Source organism: Aspergillus ambiguus (genome assembly GCF_047715705.1).
Source record: "Aspergillus ambiguus strain CBS 117.58 unplaced genomic scaffold BDV59scaffold_44, whole genome shotgun sequence".
Classification (NCBI taxonomy): domain Eukaryota; kingdom Fungi; phylum Ascomycota; class Eurotiomycetes; order Eurotiales; family Aspergillaceae; genus Aspergillus; species Aspergillus ambiguus.
This window is the reverse complement of record NW_027395557.1, coordinates 1-20,221: the sequence shown is the minus strand read 5'-3', so window position 1 is coordinate 20,221 and position 20,221 is coordinate 1. Positions and strand designations below refer to the sequence as shown.

Below are 20,221 nucleotides of genomic sequence, written 5' to 3'. Positions count from 1 at the left end.
TGTGACCTCCGTTACAGGGAGCCTGGCGTCTTCGCCAGACCTCTACCATAGGTAGACCGACGTCAAACACAGCCTCCCGGCACCATGTGACGGCCGCTAGCCTTGGGCGGCCGTCAGGGCGGACCTTCTGTCATAATGTGCCTGATGTGACGGGCGTCCGATATAAATATGTGATTACTCTGCAGAGAGACCCCATCAAAATGAACGATTCAGACCTAGGTGGTTTCTTCCGCGGTCACGCAAAAGTGGGACTGGAACATCTTGACTTCCAAGCGTCACTTTTCGGGCAAAGAGTGTTTGACGTGTCGATTGTCGAGAGACTACGAACCAAGTTTGGTAAGGACAAATGCGCGCGCGAGGAGACGAATAATTACATCTCCGCTGTGATCAGTGGTGACTTGCTGGAGCAAGCCCTCAATTTGTCCAGCATGACTTTGGATCAGCTAAAGGGTGGGACTGGCCTCCCCTGGCTCGTCCTTCCCCAAGGGGCACGCTTATGGTGTTTATATGGAAGGCACCGAGTGGAGGCCGCAAAAAGGGGCGTCCTTCTTCCTGGTGATCGTTGGTGGTCGGTGACCCTCTACCATGACGGTATGCGCTAGTCCCGTGATCGCTGGCACCAGGCTGAATCATGCAGACCTTCCGGACAACCTGAGGAGGCGACTTTGCCTATACAGGGATCCCGAATTCTCCTCGGGGGATGTCTTCCGCAACCTACGACATTGCGAGCTCTCCGGTCTGCCTGAGGTGACGTTCTGGGAATCGATGGTCTCTGCACGTTCTCAAAAGGATCTGAGGCGGCTAAAGTCAGAGTATCCAAATATACTTCGGTATCTAGATCGGCTGATCGTGTTCCCGGGACTTTGGGTCGACTTTTGCTTCACGTTGCTGCGCCGAATAGTGGAGATGGGATGTCCGAAGGTGAGCTGGGATGTGTCAAGGCCGTTACTAGGTGCTCACTGAGCCTGCAGGAAACTGTCCGCTTCTTAAGCCACATTCAAAAGATATGGTCCGGCCTGTTTCCCGATGAGACGTCATCCGTCGATGCTCAGTCTGTGCGTTTGTTGGCGAACTTGATGCCGCAGTGGTCGACAACGGATCGCTCAGAGGTCACTCAACTCATGGACGACGGGACACTTTTCCCCGATGTACGAGAGGGTACGGCAAGAGACGACCTGCTGCACAAGCTCATTAACGTTCGTGGCCGGGTCTTGACAGTGCACTCACTAACCCAGGACACACTGCTTTGGCACCCATGCGCCAAGGCACTGAAACAATTGGTTCCCAGGCGCGGTACCGACCTCCGACACGCCATTATGACGCAGTTTGCGGGAAGCGGAATCGAGTGGCCAGTCCAAGTTGCCGAAAGTGTGATAGAATATGTTGTAGTCGACATGCGTGACCAACATCAGTTCCACTCGGGCCGGGCAAATGCCGCATACGTCCAACTCTGGTGTTTCGCGATCCGGCATATTGAGAGCCTAACCGGCACCAAGCTCCCTGCACGGAAAGACATAACCTTGAGCGACCCGCACGCACTTCGCCAAACGCAAAGGGAGGCCAACCATCGACTCGGACTTCTGGCAAAACAGTTGGGGTTCTGGTCCCCTCAAGTCGACAGTCTCTGTGCGGATGCCAACTTGAAGCCAAACGTGAAAGCATACCTCCTTGGCCGCCGGCCCAAAAACATCTATGCTCATCCTGACAGGTGGGAGGAAAAGGCCTCGAGAAAGGTAGTAGACCTCTTGAAGGAACTGGAGGAGAGAACCGACTATCATGTTGTGTCGCCTCCATTGACGACGGAGGGAATTCCGCCAAAGAGATGTGGACTGCCATCATTCACATCCCATCAGAAGGATCGCGCAAGCCTTTACCTTCCCTGCATATACACATACTCCAAGTCTGAAGGAGATAACCCATCATCCTTCAACATATTGAGAGATATGATCTTTACCTTTCTTGGTGAGGACATTTTTCCTGCCGAGTTTTGTCCTCCTTGGGGTCCGTCCTCTCCGGTTGCCTTGGAACCTCACCCCCCAGGAACGCCTCTAACCCCGATCCACGAGGATTACCCAATGGAGGAATCGCTGTGCTTGCAACGAGAGGACCCGGAGGAAGAAGGCCCGGAGAGACAATTGCTGGATGAATTGACCCCAAGTCAGGATATTGTTGTGTGGCCACCGTTAGCAGAAGGGTTTGAAGACGACAGCCATATCGCGCCTCTTGGCACGCTGACCGAGATTCTTCATCACCGGGGGGCCGACCGAATTTTGAACGCCTGGTTCGAATCGCATAACACATCACTGGCTGTGTTTTACCTGTTCAAAACACGCCAGTACTGCAAATTCGCCTTGGAGGATTCCAACCTCCATGACAAGGTCGGAAAATTTGTGGACTCTCTCGCCAACGACCACTTCTTCGCTGATATCCATAGTGGGTTGCTGAATCCTGATGATGTTGCTGACATTATTAAAAGCATCCGTTTGGTGCTTGTGTACACGGAACTGGAACATCACCAACCCGCAACGGCGAATTTCAGGGACTATGTATGCTCGTTCGACAGAGTAACTGGGAAGCGTACCTTCAGGGACCAGGAAGAATCCGACTCGGAGCCAGTGCAGAAGCGCCTAGCACCGGCAGAGGCAAACGACACAGAGGAAGAGCTATGAATTTTTTGGTTGGGTTGGGGTGCTGCCAAGGTTCAGTTCAACAGTCCATCGAGGACGACATCTTTCTGTAAGGTGCAAGCTCTTCTCCGTCGTAAATTGGAGGGAGACTAATTGTTGTTATTTACGTCTGAAATCTTTATATACGAGCTGAATTCTGTATACGAAGCTTTCTTGTCTATCTAATCGAGCCTAGATTCACAACCACCTTGTTAACCATAGCTGAGAGACTAAGGTGTCGGACACTTGAAGAGCGAAAGAGCCAAACCGAAAGACCAAGGGACCCCCTACAGCTCCCAAAACGTAGGATCGGAAAGCCATAGCCGTCCGGATATTTCGCGTCCTTAGATCTTGGGACACTCCTTGTCCGTCTTGATACTGCAGTAGTGATTGTCGCTCCATCGATATTAGTGAAAACTTTATGTGAACTTTTCAAGCCGGAGGGCACGTACTTCCAGTATTGCATAGGTTCCATGTTACGAAAGTCGTCGGAACGTTGAGCACCAGGGCTCCCAGCTGTCACAGAGAAATTTCCGTGCTGGGCGACACCAACTCCCCCCATACTCATGCTGTCCACTTCCGGGCAGAATACCATCCCTATAATCAGCTGCCTAAAGACATCTATGCAGTCTCTCCGTGTGAGCCCAAAGCTAGTCCCATCAATAGCTGTCGCTGAGAATATGAGGCTTGGCTTTCTACCGGCCTCTGATTCCGATGTCATAGGCATTGAGTGGTAGTAAAATCTGTTTATTCCCGAACTGCGGCCTATGGGGACGACACCGTTGAAATCGCAGGCGGAGTCAATGGCAAGATTTGCGTCAGCCAGGTCAAACATCACACCCCACGAACTGGTTTGCGATGGTGGGGCTTCTGTTGCACACAGAATGTCGGTGAGACGATGATGCGACGTCCTAGAGCCAGTTAGTCCATTTATACAGCTTGGCCGGTAGGCAATGTACTAGATGGGGGTCCTAACAGCTGGGAAAATATTCTAGTCGATCGCAGGGGTGGGCGTCTTGCTGATCCGGTACCGATCAGGAAATATATCATGACGGCCACGGCGAAACGGGTGTATAGGAAAGACAACATGTTGTTAAGATCTAAGAGGTGTTAGGTAGGATTGGGATGTTTTCGCATAGATCCTCTCAACGCACATCTGATTCACTGTAATGAGCTGCGCTTGGTAGCGCCGTGATGATATACCTTGAGAAGAGACGGGAGGCCTATAGATATATATTTCTTTCATGAATACAGCTAGCCCAATGGCTGCGTTATATACATTGGATAACTAAGATACTGGCATTGCTGTCTTCTGATACTCTCTTCTGAAAAGGGAAGGGTTTGTATGCGCTATCGTTAAACCTATAAGACACCTCTCTCTGGCGTCCAAACACTGCAGTTACCAGTGAATTATAGACCCGGATTGAGCCAGAGTCTATGGCAGGTGAAAACAGGAGTGTTATGACAATCCGTGGTTCCATTGTCGGCAGTATAGCTCTCCAGAAAATCAGCACATGAAGAGTTGCTACCCTGTCTTGGAAGAAAGTCGCCAAGATCGAAGGTGACGGATAGATCCAGTTGTTCGTTGTCGCGCAACGGTCGTTTCAGCTCAAAGCTCAGCGGCCGGTAATAGGTAGAAATGTTCTTTGCGAGGTTCGTGGAGTCGATGATGGTAGATGAGGGTCTGCCAGTACAGTTGGGGCTGTCCCAGACTCTCACTTCTATTGGCTCCACGAGGTCCTAGCAGCGGATTAGTAACCCCACCATCCAAAGACTAGGCCATATCACCTGAGCGTTAAGCGGATCGACAAATAGGCCGAAGAGTATGGAGCGTACCGAAACTGCAAGTGGGAATGGTCTCATTGTCGGCTGTCATATATCCGTGCAAGACAGAAAATATCAGAATGAATGAGCTAGAACATATGCAAGCCATGTCTCCTTAAACTAGATATAGTTACTGGAATTGCATTGTCCGGATCTGGTAGTGGCTATCCTGTGATGTAGGAATATGGAAAACGTGGATCGTATCTGGAGTCTCATGTTAGGATACAGATCAAATCAAAACGTAATTACGGAATTTCTCCGTATTCCTTGAATGATCACTCTAATCATAGTGGTAAGTTGACTCAAGTTACAACTCCAGTCAAGCTTGTGGTGTTCGGTAATAGTGACCTTAGGTCCTCTATGCCTGACATTACATTGTCCTATAGCCGGTGGAGCCTAAATCTCCAGCCCCGCGACGCCCGCAAAAGTCTGGTCCTACATTTAGTGGTATAATTGATCGAATACCAATAAATTTCGAGCCCCACCCAGAACCTTGTCGACCTGCATGTATCATTACTGGATCCCCTCTCGCCAGCTTTGTTACCTGTGGACCCCAAGACGCGGAAGACGGAAGCTCATTTCCATGGTAGGATCGGCCGACCACAACTAGGCATCGAAATATTGAAATTTCGTGGCTTTTTCTTTTTCTTTTTCTTTCTTTGGCGACACCCAATGTTACCATAGATTCGAAAGCCACCTAGAGAGTGGCTTGACGGAGCACAGCCCCGCACGGACCACCCACACGTGACGTCTGGCCTCAAGAACGTTAACTGTGGTATCCTGCATTTTACACGGATACTGGCTCAGAATCCAGAATCTCCCGTCTCCGAGGCCCACGGTTCGCGTTGCTACCAGGTGCATTGAAAGACCTAGCGAGCCAAAGTGTCCGTCACGGAAATTCCCTGAATCAGCTTGGATCGGAGATAGATTGGCCATGCTTCAGATGTCAAGGCAAAAGTGATCGCCGTTTAAGGATCGATTCACTGGTTCTCAGACTAGATCACGTATTGTCGGTCTCGAAGACGGTTTTGGAAAGCACAAGGCGCCATCTTGAGTGGTTGATATGCTGTTGATGGATATTAGATCCGTTTTGAACCCATTGGAGAGGGATACTCGAAAATCGCCTCTAGGCTTGTCGAAAAGCGCAATTAGTCCTTCAGCGCACCGTCAGCTACATCCAACGGGAGACTCGTCACCAGAGTTTCCACAAGAAGGCCCTGTTTTCGAGGTCCAAAAACGTGAACAAGTGATGTCGAGCTTACTTCAAGAGAAGTATGTCGGTGCCATCCATACCGGACGGGATACGAATCGCTTTTTATCCACGGAGAAGATGTATCATAAAGCTTGTTACACGCGCAAAATTCCCCCCATGGCAAAGAGGCCTTTCCGTCCCGCAGATGACGGCTGTATCCTTTTTGTCCAGAATCGGACTGGAAGATATTTAACCGCTTCCTTGAGGTTTAGCCTGTGTCGTGGGGCCTTCATTAATTCGGGCGACTTTTCTCGGCAACTTGAAGGCCGTAGAGTCTTTTGGTGGAATTCAGAGCTTTTTTTTTAAAAAATATTACCCTGGGAGGTCCACCAATTCGCGAGGTTTATGCTAGAAGTGCGGATTGGAGACAACGGAAGCTGGGTTTTCGGTTTCTTCATCCATTGTCTCGAGGAAGCTTCTTGAGCCATGTCGTTCTTCCCATGTAGCGTTAGAGGCTGTCCTCTATTCCACTGGCATTTGTGCATGACCAGCCGTTGTTCGTCAGATCTGATTATATCATGAAGTCAATGTTTGGCAACATTCAGTCTTCCACCACTTAAGTGAGACCATTAATCTGTAATATTCGCTCCGAGACTATGTACAGAGAAATGCTCCATGATAATTTCTTTGCAAATCTTCCAGGCTCTCTTAGATGGAGGATCCCTGGTACCTTGGTGCGAGCACTCTGTCTGGTCGGTCACCCTTCCTACAACATCATTGAGCTACACCCAGTAATGATGAGAATATTTGATCATCGACTGCTGTCTTGTTGAATACTAGCGTGCCTATGGCGTAGGCTCGGGGAGAGAAAGGAACGCTTACTGGACTAAAACTGGTTTTGCAAACAATTGTATACTCATAAGGCTACAGTCGGAATCGAAACCTCTTTCACCCCCCGCGAAAACAAAGCTTGCTCCCATACCCTAATGCCAAGACGCTAAACCAGAAATCTATTTATAGTTAACTATAGTTAACTATAATAACCGACAGACTCCGTGCACATCTTGTCGTCCCCTTATTATACCGCCTATCTATGTAGACTATAATTGGATGTTAAAGGTCGGTGTGGTGAATTGCATGCGTTTAATGCAAGGATAATTTGATCAGCGAACGTAACACTTAAAGGGCTCACCGTGAGCATTATAGCATTCTTAAATATTAATATTTGCCATTAGGAATTGAAGATTTATGTGATAACTAGCATCCTTCTTATGCAAGGATATTTTGGTCAACACAAAGATTTCTAAAGAGCTCACCGCCACTTCTTACAGCATTCCCGAATACAAGCAGGTATCCAAGCCAAGTCTTCAATATATATACTAGGACCTTTCCCTCATCCCTAAATGGACTATAATTATATCATCAATTCTCTTGCGACTGTCTTTTACAAGTCTATTCCTCAATACAGAAACACGACGAAAATATCAACAAGATGAAGGTATTAACTGTCCTTTGTGCAGTTATGTTCGCCACCTTTGTGGTAGCAGGGCCAGCACAAGCCAATGATAAAGACAAGAAGAGTGTTGGAAAGAGACAAAATGTACGCTTGTCCCCTGCCTAATAGATCACATGAGAAGATCTAGACTGACGGAGTTGGGATGTGGACAGTGCGTATGTGGTTAACCCCTTTCACCCGAGAGATGACTCGAGAAAGTATAGACTGACAGGGATGGGACATGGAAAGTCTGTATGTGATTGATCTCCTTTTCCTGAGAGACGACGAGGAAATATAGACTGATGGAGATGGGATGTGGAAAGGTCGTATGTGGTTGATCCCTTTCCCCTGAGAGATGACTCAAGAATATACATACTGACGGAGATTGGATATGATTAGATTGTATGTGGTCGACCTTTTTCCCCCAATATATGGCTTGAGAATATACAGACTGATTGAGATGGAATGTGGATAGTGTGTATGTTCATGGCCTCTTCGTCGTAGGAGATTACTTGAGAAAGTATAGACTGACAGAGATGGGACATGGATAGGCTGTATGTGATTAATCCCTCCTTTCCAAGGGATAATTTTAGAAAATCTAGACTGACGGAGATGGGATATGGAAAGGTCGTATGTGGTTGATCCCTTTCCCCTGAGAGATGACTCAAGAAGATATATACTAACGGAGATGGGACATGGATAGGCTGTATGTGGTTGACCCCTCCTTCCTAAGAGATGAGTTGAGAACATATACACTGACAGAGATGGGATTTGGATAGGGTGTATGTGGTTGATCCCTTTCCCCTGAGAGATGACTCAAGAAGATATATATTAACGGAGATGGGACATGGAAAGGAAGTATGTGGTTGATCCCTCCTTCCTAAGAGATGAATTGAGAACATATACACTGACAGAGATGGGATGTGGAAAGGAAGTATGTGATTAATCCCGCCTTTCCAAGGGATAATTTTAGAAGATCTAGACTGACGTAGACGGGACATGGAAAGGAAGTATGTGGTTGATCCCTCCTTCCTAAGAGATGATGAATTGAGAACATATACACTGACAGAGATGGGATGTGGATAGTGCGTATGTGGTTAAATCCTTACCAACGAGAGATAACGAGGAATGTAGACTGATAGAGATGAAATGTGCGAAGGCCGTATGTGGTTGACCCCTTTCCCGAAAGATGACTTGAGAAGATACAGATTGACAGAGAGGGGTGGATAGAAAGTATGTAGTTGAACCTTTTCCCCCGAGAGGTGACTTGAGGCCATATAGACTAACGGAGATTTGATGTGGATAGTGCGTATGTGTTTAACCCCTTCCCCCGAGAAATGACTTGAGGAAATTATCACTGACGAATATGGGATGTGGGAAGCATGTATGTGGTTGTCCCCTTTTTCCCAAGAGATGATTCGAGAATATGCAGCCTAACAGAGATGAGACATGGAAAGGCCGTAAGTGGTTGACCCCTGCTTCCTAGGAGATGACTTGAAAACATATAAACTGATGAAGATGGGATGCAGGAAGAATGTATGTCTTTGACCCCCTTCTTTCTAAGAGATAACTTGAGAATATATAAATTAATGATGATGGGATGTGGGAAGAATGTAGGTGACTGGTCCCTTTTTTAAGAATTCACCTATGCTAATTAAATTTAGTGAATACTACGTTGGTTATGGTCGATATTGTAGTATCGGCAAAGCCTTATCAATGTGAGAAATGAGAATCACGATATGTTTGTATACTGATATATTGTTTTACTAGAGCATCCGAAGCACACTCAACTATTCCTGGGGATGCGTTGTGAGGAATATGGGGCTTCTGATTGGATAGGGTTCTTTCCACGCCTTGGTTTAGGTTTTCCCTATTGAATTAGGTTTCCCTACACTGTTATGCGAATGCAAAGGCCTTTATAAAATATAATCATTCTATGTTTTCTCTTAATCCCCTAAGTCTAAACCGTAAAAAATAAATAGCGCATCTTTTGTCAAGGAGATTGTTCTAGCACACCCCTATTAAACTCTGTATCTGTCAGTGCAGCTTTCTACGGCCAATACAATACAGTATGTTAACTAGTCAGTTAACTATAGTTAGCTATAAATAGATTTCTGGTTTAGCGTCTTGGCATTAGGGTATGGGAGCAAGCTTTGTTTTCGTGGGGGGTGAAAGAGGTTTCGATTCCGACTGTATCAATGACAGGCCCAATACAAGTCAGGCATTATTACTGCATGATCTTCGACAAAATCGCGAGGGACTGAAGACACCAAGGCTCAATACCTCCTTCCAGGAACCGATGCTGTTATCGGGCCACGTGTTAGCTGGCGCATGTCGTTCAAGCCATGGGATACACACATTCAGCAGCTCATCCGCCGTTACATTTGATGACCTGTAGACGAAATTGTAGGCATCTAGGCCAAGTCCTCCTGCGGGCTCCACACCCGGTTTGAGATTCAACAGTATAGCGGCGATTTGACGAACAGCTCGGATGTCCCAGTATCCATCCTCTGCTCCATAGCCACGAATCATACCAACGCCAATATCGGCTTCCCAGGCAAAGTTGCGCGGATTAGCTTGGCTGGACACTCTCCACTAAAATGGTGAGGCATTCTTACCTATCTTTACCTCTCCTTTCTCCGTCAAGACGACCGTGCGGCAGGACAGGTTACCGTGGGTCACTCCAATCTCGTTGTGTATGTAATCGAGTCCCTTGAGGAGCTGATAGGCAGTTAGCAACTGCTCAGTGGCATAGGGGATATCAAGTAAGAGAGGCGCCGACCTCCCTACAGATAGTCGCCACTGCACCCTCATCGCTGGCGAATATATTGGATGACCGGCGTATCTCCTCCAGCGAAATACCATAGCTGTCGTAGGTGAGGACCACCGATTTGTGGCCCAGGTAGGCTTCTTCCAGGTTGACAAGGTTTTCGTGCGATGTCTTGACAATCTGGTCAGGCTGTATCTGCAGGGTCTCCAGCGGATAGGTCTTGAAAAAGGACACGGGGTATTTATGGGCCGTCGCCAGAGCCAACGTCAAGCCACTGCTCCCTGGCAGAATGGGGAGGTAAAGCTTTTTTGTTGCGGGAGGGAATCTCTGTTTCTTGAAAGCTACCGGGTGTCCTTCCCTGTCAGGACTACTCCAGAGTGTCCGAAGGGAGAGACTGGTTTCCAGGCTTTCCAAGCTTCGTTCTTGAGACCTTGAACGTGTATCACCACGGGGCCCGTCCAAGTCCTCGGCAAGCAAAGTTCGCCGCGAAGCCGGGGGTACTGTCTCTCCCTGTCTGTTTTCGAACATCCTTGGAGGAGAGATAGAGAAATTTATCAATGGCGAAATTGAGCTGAAGGGAAAGTGAATGGGAGGAGCAGTCTCATATATTGCCAGTACATACTACCGCTTAAATTCCCAAAGATGTTTAGTAGAGACAGCAAGCCTACAACAGGGCGGAGATTAGGAAATAGACTGGCCATGCTTGACTATACCATGAAACAACCACGGGATGTCAGACACGAATCGATTCCTCGTTGACACGACCGCATACACATGTGACGAAGTCACGAATGGTAGAAGAATTTGCCGGCAACGCTGATCAAAAATAAATAATTCCCGGTATTATTCCTTTTTACCTTTTTCCCTTGCTTTTTGATGGTTTTGCTCTGTAACTACGATGGGCCGATGTTTTAAGGTTGCATGAGGCTGGGAATCTTGGTTTATCTCGGCGTTTCCGATGGGATAAATACAACTATCCAGGCTCGGTGGGGCGTAACTCTGTAATGTAATCAATTGGAGGGTGGCAAGGAGAATCAATCCCTCCCGTCCCGGTGCAAAAAAGACCGGATACGGCTAACACCGTTTAGGAAGGAGCTGGAAGGGCAACCACTCGTATCGGGAGACTGACTCCGAGAACTCATGACATGACGTGCAGGACAATACGCTTGTTTTTGATCTTCTATGATCGTCGTTCACGTTCTACGCTGAGTGAATACCTCTTTAATATAGAATCATTATGAAACTCAATACCAGAGCAGGATGGTGAACAGTCAGGCTTAGAGGTGGGATAACGTGTACGTATTTACTTGCTTCACGGTTGTGGCTACCCGACAGCTGTTGAGGTTGAATACGCACTTCGGGACGAGGAAAAGTTACGCAATACCTCAGTACAACCAATCCGTTCCTCTTCTCCCCAACCCCCAACTATAGAGATCTCAAAACCTGCTAGGTTTTGTGTTTCTGAAGCAAATACAAGCGCTCAACTCCATACTTACAGTTTACTCCACCTTTTGACGTGAGGACACACTTAATGGCCCATCAATATACGGAATTCGTGGCATTGTCGATCCCGACAACAACAATCCATTGACCCTTGGGAAACAAAAGTAAAGCCGTAGCAACCAGCGTACTGTCAATGGATTCCAAAAAGGCAAGTGGAGTTTGCCAGTTCTAATTACCGCAGCAGTCCTCCATCTCTTAGGGCCGTTAGACAAATTCTCAAAGTCCTCCGCAAAACTCGGGTTGCGGGAGATTTGCGGTCAATCCCTCCGAGGTAGACATGTGCAGTAACATGACTTGAGCTCGTCCCAATAACCTTAGGGGATAGAGCGCTCATAACCCCGGTACGAATAGTTCAGTATGTTCAGCTTGTTCCGCCTACGTAGGAGAGGAAGAGGCGATTCGCCAAGTCCTATGGTACGGCCATAGTAAGGTTTTTTCCGTCTCTAAGTAACTACATTCAATGGGTCGTAGGCATCATGACGAGATTAGATATATGGTCACTTAACGCCTGCCATTCTTTCTCGCAGTCGCGGCAGACATTCACTTCTCCGGCCTACACCTATCTTCTAACGAACTCCTAACCGTGCGGCTAGGTTATTCCTTACACGCCTTATCACAAATCATGGAGAGCCATCCCGCAGGCGTCCTTCCACCTGCCTCGGAGCTTCTCTGTGTCCTTCCACCTATCTCAGAGCTTCTCCGTGCTACCGACAATTCTCCAATGGCTCGGACTCTAACGCCAGTCCCTATACCAGAAACTGGCACCCGCAAGAGGGAGTGGCCGGCTGCGGGTGCGATTTCCCCAGAGCCAGTGTCCACGGATGACAACATTGATCATGCTGTTACGCCTAATGAGTCCTCGAACTCTGAAGCTTCTCCGCCAGCGGATCAACAACTCACCGTCCTGGGCTCAGGGAGTGCACCCCACTCTATCAAGTCTTCGGTGGGCCATGCGGCAAAGCAGGAATCTGTCGCTGCTTTTGCGTCTGAGGATACCTGGCCATACCATATACCCTCTCTTCATTCTCTCTACCTGCCTTTTGAGGTTCCGCCAGTCGATCGTCGATGGCCTTTTCGCAGCAATTTGATCCACTACCCTGCTCTTAACGCGGTTCAGTCTGCCTATGGCTGGCAGGAACAGCAAACAGTTTTCAGATTGTTGCAGTCCTCCCAGTTTCGAAAGAGGGCAAGCAATAGGAGGGGGAAACCATTAGCCAATGTCGCTCTGAGCGATCAGCAGATCTTGGCCATGCTCAAAACCTGGGCTTACCTTCTGCCACGAGACCCTTTAGAGTGCGTACGGGAGCTCCCAGCCGGAAACACCTCCATATCTATCCGGCAAGTTCTTGGTCTACCCGAGGTATGGGAGGGCATAGAGGGAGCTGTTAATTACTTTCGAGTACTCGACGCAGACCATGAGGGTCGCTTGAGGCTCAAGCCTCTCTGGAGACGATTCGCCCAAATATATCTCTACCTGAACTACGAGGCGCTCTCTGGGGACGGTGATCACACCGTAACTACGCGTGTACTTGATGCCTACCACGACGACCCCAATATTGCAAAACGAAAAGAATTTCGCCGAAATAGATTTAGCGGCCTTCACGTACGTCGGGGAAGGTGGTGGTGGAGGTTCGCGACTTCTTTAGGATTTGGTCTCCTCTTGGTCGCAGATGATAGGTTAATAAGGGTCCTGTACGTCATTTCTTCATTCTCCAGCTGTGCCTCAACTGACCTGAACCTAGGAGTAGTAACAAATTTACCAATGACAAAATTGATGCGTTTATTACCTTTGCCTTGCGCACGCGGCCAGGTACTGTCCGTCTCTTTGAGTCATTGAAGCCCATGGCAGTGTCCCTTCTGTACGGGATTGCTCCAGTCAATATCCGCCACAAATTAATGAATGAGGTCAACGGGCTCTTGAATCAAAGTGCAATACACGATGCACATGGAGAAGATCAGCAAGCGTTGGCCCTTCAACGAACTTGGAACAACTGGGAAGTAATGGATACTAAATCCGCGGCGAACAAGTGGAAGACAGAATTCCTTGTCTCACTCCATTCGACTGGTTGAGCTGAAGCAACTGTGAATGTATACTATCTGTCTCGCGCTCCTGCATTTCACGATGCGGTAAATTCTTGTTTTGGGGCTTTAGGGCTTTAGGGCGTTAGTACTAATGACCAGCTCGTTTGGATTTGTTTCTTCCGATCTCCATATTTTAGCGATGTCCGTACATTTTCCTGGTATTAATAATAAAGAAATCCTTAACTATAGCTATTTACATATCCATATTTACCCCAGGTACGTACTAATTAAAATTGCGCGTGAGCATCAGGGCTAACCACACCAGACCATGATCCGGCAAGTGCGACCAACTCGGTATGCTCCCTCAGACTATACAGTGGAGTTCACTACCGGCGCCCGGGTCTTACATTCATTAATTATTTTCCATATCCTTTGCCAAGATGGCGCTAGTCCGTATTTGGCCAGGGTCAAAACACAGGCCATGTATAGTATGAATCGATACCGTCACAGAACTCCACGTGACTGTATTATCAGCCACATCAATACTGCGGTACCTCGTAGCCCCCACCTCGACATTCCTTCCCTTCAAGTGTCGATCATACGTCTTGTATCGCGAACGATAGGATGGCACCTAATTTAGCCGCGCCCACTCTGCAGCTTATCGATGACATGATAACGAGTGAAGAACTCACAGCTGTCCAAATGGCTGAAGCTGCTGACTGCCATGAACGTACTATCAGAAGGCTGCGTTCCAACAAACGCATGTTTGGTACGATGAAAGCCCCCTTAAATCGAGGTGGACGGCCGCGGAGTCTCACCCCGGTCATGATCAAAAGTTTGTGTGACTATTTACTTGAAAAGCCACACTTATATTTAGACGAGATGGTGACTTTTATGCACGATATGTTCCACAAAGAAGTCTCCAAATCCAGCATCAGACGTGCGCTCGCGGATGAGGGCTGGTCAAAGAAGAAAGCCAAGCAAAAGGCAATCGAGCAAAATGCTGACTTACGAGATGAATATACCCATTTTATCTCGGGCTTTAACTCTAGCCACTTTGTGTTTGTCGATGAATCGGGCTGTGATCGACGGATAGGGACGAGAAGGACAGGCTGGTCACCACTTGGTATTGCCCCTGTGCACATTACAAAGTTTCATCGAGGCCAGCGATATCATATCCTTCCGGCCTATGCTCAAGATGGCATCGTCCTTTGTCGCATATTCCAAGGTTCAACCGACGCATCTCGTTTCGAGGATTTTATTGAGGAACTTCTCCATCATTGTGGAACATATCCAGAGCCAAAGTCTGTTTTAGTGATGGATAACGCCTCATTTCATCATTCGGAGAGAATCAAACAAATGTGCTCACAGAAAGGGGTTATACTTGTATATCTGCCGCCGTACTCCCCCGATTTGAATCCAATTGAAGAATTCTTTGCGGAGCTCAAGTCGTTTATTCGACGGAATTGGCAAACCTATGGAAACAATTCTAGTCGGGGGTTTGGTTCTTTTCTTGAGTGGTGTGTGGATATTGTAGGCGCAAAAAAGGAGAGTGCTGAAGGGCATTTCCGTAATGCAGGCCTAGCGATCGAAGAGTAGTTGACAGTGACGTTGTGTTGTAGGCTGTTGCACGTTTTGTGCATGTTTTAGTCAATATGTTATGTTGAGAGCTCGATGGATTGGATCTTTGGATGTATTTAGAATGTCGATTAAAGGCCTAGCCTTTTACAGTGTTCGATTACAGCGGTCGACTAGACAATAATCAAACATATTTGCTTCCTTTAAATAATTTGTATGTCTCGTTTAAGTTCAAGACCCATTAGGGACGTATAAGATATCACAAAACCAACAAAGCTATATATATATCTCCCTCACTATATATTAACTAACGCTGTCGTCGCTATCTTTATGCGTACAAGACTTCACCCACAGACTGATATCGCGCACAAATCTGCGAGCAACTCCTATTTTCACACCCTGTTCGACATAAAACTCGGGCTTCACCTCACAATAAACCTGCTTAAGGTCGAGGCAATTTTCCAATGTGATATCACGGGCCTTTTTGATATTGTCTTTGAAAAGTTCAGTGTCCACCCGGGATAGCTGCCAGTCAGTGTAGTTATCCACTGCTACTTCAAAAAGTCCGGGAATGTCGAAGCTGTCAATCTGATCTGAACTCGACATATGTTTATCAATGTTGCCTGTTGGAACAGTTGATGCCGGAGATGACTGGGCCGGCAGGAAGTGAATGTTGATGGGAGGGATTAATCCATTCCCTGTGTTAATTGATTTCTGTGCCTTTTCACGCTGCTTTTCGTCCTCTGCATACAACCTCTCCCGAACCTCATATGGAACATCGTCATGGTTCTCTAGGACATTTCCGTCCTCCACGTGCTGAACAAGACTTCTCAGATGGTGTGAGAGGAGTTTATAATGCTTTTTCCCCGCCGGATCTAACCAGCAGAACTGGCCGTTATGATGGCACGGTCGACCAGGGCAACGCATCACCTTGTACACGTCCCGCCAGGCTGCAGGTTGCCCAGAAGAGCGTTCCGCTTCCATTTGGGCATCCCGTTCCCCTAGCATCCTCGTTGTTGTCGATGTTGGTCCTCTTTTATCCGTTCGAGGAGGTGGGTTGCTGTCCTCCAAGTAGTTGATAGTTATGGATAGTCTTAACTACTTTCCTGCATGGAAAAGCGTTCTCCACATCAGAAGTTGCTTCTCTATAGCGGTCCAATCGACATCAGTATATTCAAATTGTTTAGTGAGGTCGCGATGTTTACGATCATTCACAGAAACCACGATCGTGGTATCATCTAGTCTCACGCGTTGGTTGGAGTTCTTTTTCCGGTTTATGATCTTTTTGGCCTTCTCGGTGATTGCTTGCCAGTAGAAACGTGGCTTCAACTCCAGATCTTGTTCAGTGTCTTTCGACACAACCCGGTTATTGATGGTTACTTTCCATTCGATGATGTATAATATACTCTCATCATCCCAGTCAGCGTTGTGAGAGAGGCTAACTTGCCTACGCAGGAGTTCAGGCAATGGCGTGGAGGGATCCTGAGATGTACGCGCAGGGGAGGGGTTACGAAATGATGGCGTATCGAAGCCGAAATTCCCAGGGGTGGGAGCATATGACGGAGTCTGTTGCCACGACTCGAGCTGCGTAGCGTAGTCGTTTTTGATAGGGCTGCATGCCGTCTCTTCAATGCAGTAGATGCCGCTGAGGAGCCTAGAAAACATCATATGGCGTTAGTTCCGATGAGTAAATTATGCAGCACGGGAAAAATCTCTAACAAGCCAATGAGAATAATTAGGACAGCCACAGGCATTGTTTTGATCTAGCCCTTGCCGCAAATAAGCTGCTAGCGTTCTCGCGAAGGAGGTGGTACGGCAACTCAGAGTTACTGACCAGGTCTGGCGTGAGGTACCCCGCCTTTGTAACGTGACCTGCACAACGGGCCGTCATTTTTCCAGATCTGGCAGCTCGCATTCCCAGGCCAACTTGTAATTTCCGTATGGCAAGTGCGGCTGGATCAAAACCGAGAAATGCTGAGGGACATATCAATTGAATGTTTACATACGAAACATGTCCCACATATCATAGACCATGTGGATCTCCCGGCCCGTCCCATATTAATCCCAAGGTTCGATCTGAGCATGAAAGAAAGTTAGTGTCTAGCTGGCGCTGACTAACCCGATATTCCGTGGCTCGAGCGATACGTAAGCTCGATGGGAGGAACAAGCTGATCGTATTTTAGAATTATCCCGGGCCATATGGCAGCATGCCATTGGTCAATGATTGGATTTGATCCTTTCAGCCGCTCCAACACATCAGGGGGGGAGCCACTCAAAAAGTCTAACACGCCTCATTTCTTCTCCCCATGTCATTCCCCATGAAAGTTTTCAGCGTGCATTGACATTCTTTGGATTTGCCCATGATGAGAAGTTGGATGAAGAATTTCAGTATTTCTCACCGCAAGAAGTCCAAGCCACATCATAGTAAGAGTCAACCCGACCAGTCTGTGGTCCCTGCACCCGTCTCGATTGCCGCAGCCACACCGCCCGATGGAGTCAACACTCAGGACACTTCCCTATCCGAAAACCTATGGAACTCTGCCTATGATGAGCTGAAACCAGAGGAGCAAGATATTCTGTCTGCAGTACAAGCCAGTGCTGAACCAGAAACGGAAGAAACCCAGGCCGAACACATTGTTGATGGGGTTATTCAAATAACCGAGAAACAATACAAGGAATACCAGCAAGGGGGCATTAAAATCCGTCGGTCAACAGGAGAAGATATAGATATTCGAAGGGTGTCACAGAAAATACTTGATGCTGCATTGTCGTTCAAAGATGTTATCACTGCTGTGGTAGCCTTTGATCCCACCCACCATGCAGCAAGTGCGTGGGCAGTCGTTTCCCTTGGATTGACAGTAAGTCATGTCACTATCATTCCAAAGCAGGAGACTGATATTCTCAATTATAGATGGCGAAAAATCGACTTGACTTACGAGATGCCCTATTTGAATCGTCGGAATACCTTGCAGATACTATTACTCGATGCACCTATATTGAGCAAAGGTTTTACCACAATAAGTCCAAGAAAAATATTGAGATAGGCCGTGCGATGATTGAGGTTTATAAGGCCATTCTTCGATATGCAGCAGAGCTATTGGTTACCCAACAAGCCAGCACCAGAAAAAAAATGTTGATTAGTGTCACACTCATAACCAATCAACGCCTCACCGAACTTCGATCGTCTATTGAGGGACAATGGCAGAAGCTATGCCAGTGGGTCCAATTTGACGCCTTAGATACCATTTTACAAAATGGAGAAGAAGCAGAGTCCCGGCTAGCTAAAATCGATGAGCAGGTAGCAGAATATCTACAAGCTCTTATCAAGAGTTTTAGTCTACCGATCGCGGAAGGGGCATCATACGACTCATATGAGAATCAGCACGGAGAGAAGTGCCTTCCGGGCACCAGACGTGATCTTCTTCACCAGATTACAGACTGGGCCGACACATCCGACAAATGCATATTTTGGTTAAATGGTATGGCAGGAACTGGCAAGTCTACCATCTCCCGGACGGTCGCAGAGTCACTACAGAAGAAGGGACTACTAGGAGGTAGTTTCTTCTTTAAAAGAGGCGAAGCCGACCGTGGTAACGCAAGGAGATTCATCTCGACAATAGCCCGACAATTAATGGCTAGTCACCCACATTTAGCCCCTGGCATGTTAGGAGCAATCCAGGATAATGCAGACTTGTCAACAAAGGCTCTCGATCAGCAATTTGAGAAGCTCCTTCTTCAACCACTGAGCGAGGGAGAGCAGTATGAGACCACTTCCGTGGTTGTGATAGATGCTTTAGACGAGTGTGAAGATAATGACATTAAGGTTTTACTCAAACTCTTGCCGCGACTGCAAGAATTGAAATCCTTTCGTCTACGGATATTCCTAACGAGCCGGCCTGAGCTTGCAATCCGCGATGGCTTCAAACAAAACCGGAATCATCAAGATATCTTTCTGCAAGACGTGCCTAGTATTGAACACGATATCCGCGTCTTTTTGCAGCATCGATTTACTCAAATGAAGGAAAATGGGAAGGTCTCCGAAAATTGGCCTGGCTATGAGAGGACGGAGGTATTAGTCAGAATGGCTGTCCCTCTGTTTATTTTCGCAGCCACGGTTTGCCGGTTCATTGAGGAGGATTATCAAGTCCCGGAAGACCAGCTTGACATAATTCTTGAAAATCCTCACTTAACATCCTCGTACCAGATGGAGGGAATATATCGGCCAATTCTTGAGCACCGCCTCAAAAACTCATCGGTGTCTCAGAAAGAATTCCATGCTATAGTTGGCGTTCTTATTCTTCTTGCTAATCCACTGTCAGTGACTGGCCTTTCCGGGCTTATCGGTATGCAGGAAAGAACAATTATAGCTCGCCTAGGCGCGTTTCACTCTGTTCTTAGTGTCCCGACTGATCTTGGTGAACCGGTGCGCATTTTGCATCTATCTTTCCGGGAATTTCTCGTCAACACCACAGAAGAAGGCTTCCAAGTGAATGAGAAAGTAACTCACGGGGAAATACTCTCACATTGCCTAAGGGTCATGAGGTATGGACTTAGACATAACGTGTGCGCTCTATCCAGCTATGGGACCCGGCGGGCAGACATTGCGAGTCAAGTCATTGATCAGCATATTCCGCAAGCTCTACAATATTCCTGCCGCTACTGGACGTATCACTGGAAGCAGATGGGGACGCAGGAACGGGAAAATGACATATTCTCTTTCCTGAAGGTGCATTTTATCCATTGGCTAGAAGCAATGAGCTTAATGGGACTTGCCTCTGAGACTGTTGGTACGATCTATGCCCTACAGTCAGGGTTAAAAGTAAGTTTCTATCTGTAAGCTGTCACGTACGGCCACTAATTATTCTTAAAAGGATGATATGAGTAGAGAATTAGCAGGCTTCTTACAGGATGCCGACCGATTTGTCTTGAAACACATCCAAATGATCGATAATACCCCGCTTCAAGTATACTGCTCTGGGCTCGCGTTCTCTCCTATGGATAGTGTTATTCGAAAAACCTTCCACGACCAACGACCTATTTGGATGCCTGTCCTACCGCAAGTGCAGAAGTCATGGAGTGCGGAGCTGCGAACGCTTGAGGGCCATACGTCCTCGGTTGCCTCTGTGGCCTTCTCACCGGACGGCCAGAGGATCGTGTCCGGGTCTTGGGAT

The 20,221-nt window shown here is 47.6% G+C and overlaps 7 protein-coding genes across 7 annotated transcripts; 3 read left to right on the top strand and 4 right to left on the bottom strand.

The window, feature by feature from the left end:
• Nucleotides 1-65: 65 nt before the first annotated feature.
• On the top strand, nt 66-3,235 carry BDV59DRAFT_186803 (uncharacterized protein). The gene is made up of 3 exons (XM_073691087.1): nt 66-591; nt 638-921; nt 972-3,235. Exons 1-3 carry the CDS (start codon nt 201-203, stop codon nt 2,667-2,669), a joined length of 2,373 nt encoding a protein of 790 aa, XP_073544005.1. The 5' UTR covers nt 66-200; the 3' UTR covers nt 2,670-3,235.
• Nucleotides 2,649-3,616, bottom strand: BDV59DRAFT_119752 (uncharacterized protein). The gene has a single exon (XM_073686770.1). It carries the CDS (start codon nt 3,499-3,501, stop codon nt 2,845-2,847), a length of 657 nt encoding a protein of 218 aa, XP_073544004.1. The 5' UTR covers nt 3,502-3,616; the 3' UTR covers nt 2,649-2,844.
• Nucleotides 3,617-3,964: 348 nt separating this feature from the next.
• Nucleotides 3,965-4,790, bottom strand: BDV59DRAFT_119734 (uncharacterized protein). Its single transcript, XM_073686769.1, has 2 exons — nt 4,455-4,790; nt 3,965-4,406 (listed from the first exon to the last, which is right to left on the bottom strand). Exons 1-2 carry the CDS (start codon nt 4,527-4,529, stop codon nt 4,077-4,079), a joined length of 405 nt encoding a protein of 134 aa, XP_073544003.1. The 5' UTR covers nt 4,530-4,790; the 3' UTR covers nt 3,965-4,076.
• Nucleotides 4,791-5,158: 368 nt separating this feature from the next.
• Nucleotides 5,159-6,068, top strand: BDV59DRAFT_186800 (uncharacterized protein). The gene has a single exon (XM_073691086.1). The coding sequence runs from the start codon at nt 5,554-5,556 to the stop codon at nt 6,046-6,048; it is 495 nt and encodes a 164-aa protein (XP_073544002.1). The 5' UTR covers nt 5,159-5,553; the 3' UTR covers nt 6,049-6,068.
• A 629-nt stretch (nt 6,069-6,697) lies between these two features.
• Nucleotides 6,698-9,092, bottom strand: BDV59DRAFT_186795 (uncharacterized protein; the record flags this gene model as incomplete). The annotated part of the gene is made up of 4 exons (XM_073691085.1): nt 8,948-9,092; nt 8,842-8,895; nt 7,203-7,282; nt 6,698-7,032 (listed from the first exon to the last, which is right to left on the bottom strand). Coding segments are annotated over exons 1-4 (164 nt in total), but the record flags the coding sequence as incomplete, so codon positions are not given.
• A 65-nt stretch (nt 9,093-9,157) lies between these two features.
• On the bottom strand, nt 9,158-10,899 carry BDV59DRAFT_186790 (uncharacterized protein). The gene is made up of 4 exons (XM_073691084.1): nt 9,960-10,899; nt 9,796-9,898; nt 9,536-9,726; nt 9,158-9,479 (listed from the first exon to the last, which is right to left on the bottom strand). The coding sequence occupies exons 1-4, from the start codon at nt 10,473-10,475 to the stop codon at nt 9,405-9,407; spliced, it is 885 nt and encodes a 294-aa protein (XP_073544000.1). The 5' UTR covers nt 10,476-10,899; the 3' UTR covers nt 9,158-9,404.
• A 6,358-nt stretch (nt 10,900-17,257) lies between these two features.
• On the top strand, nt 17,258-20,221 carry BDV59DRAFT_186778 (NACHT and WD40 domain protein). Its single transcript, XM_073691083.1, has 2 exons — nt 17,258-17,908; nt 17,962-20,221. The coding sequence occupies exons 1-2, from the start codon at nt 17,411-17,413 to the stop codon at nt 19,885-19,887; spliced, it is 2,424 nt and encodes an 807-aa protein (XP_073543999.1). The 5' UTR covers nt 17,258-17,410; the 3' UTR covers nt 19,888-20,221.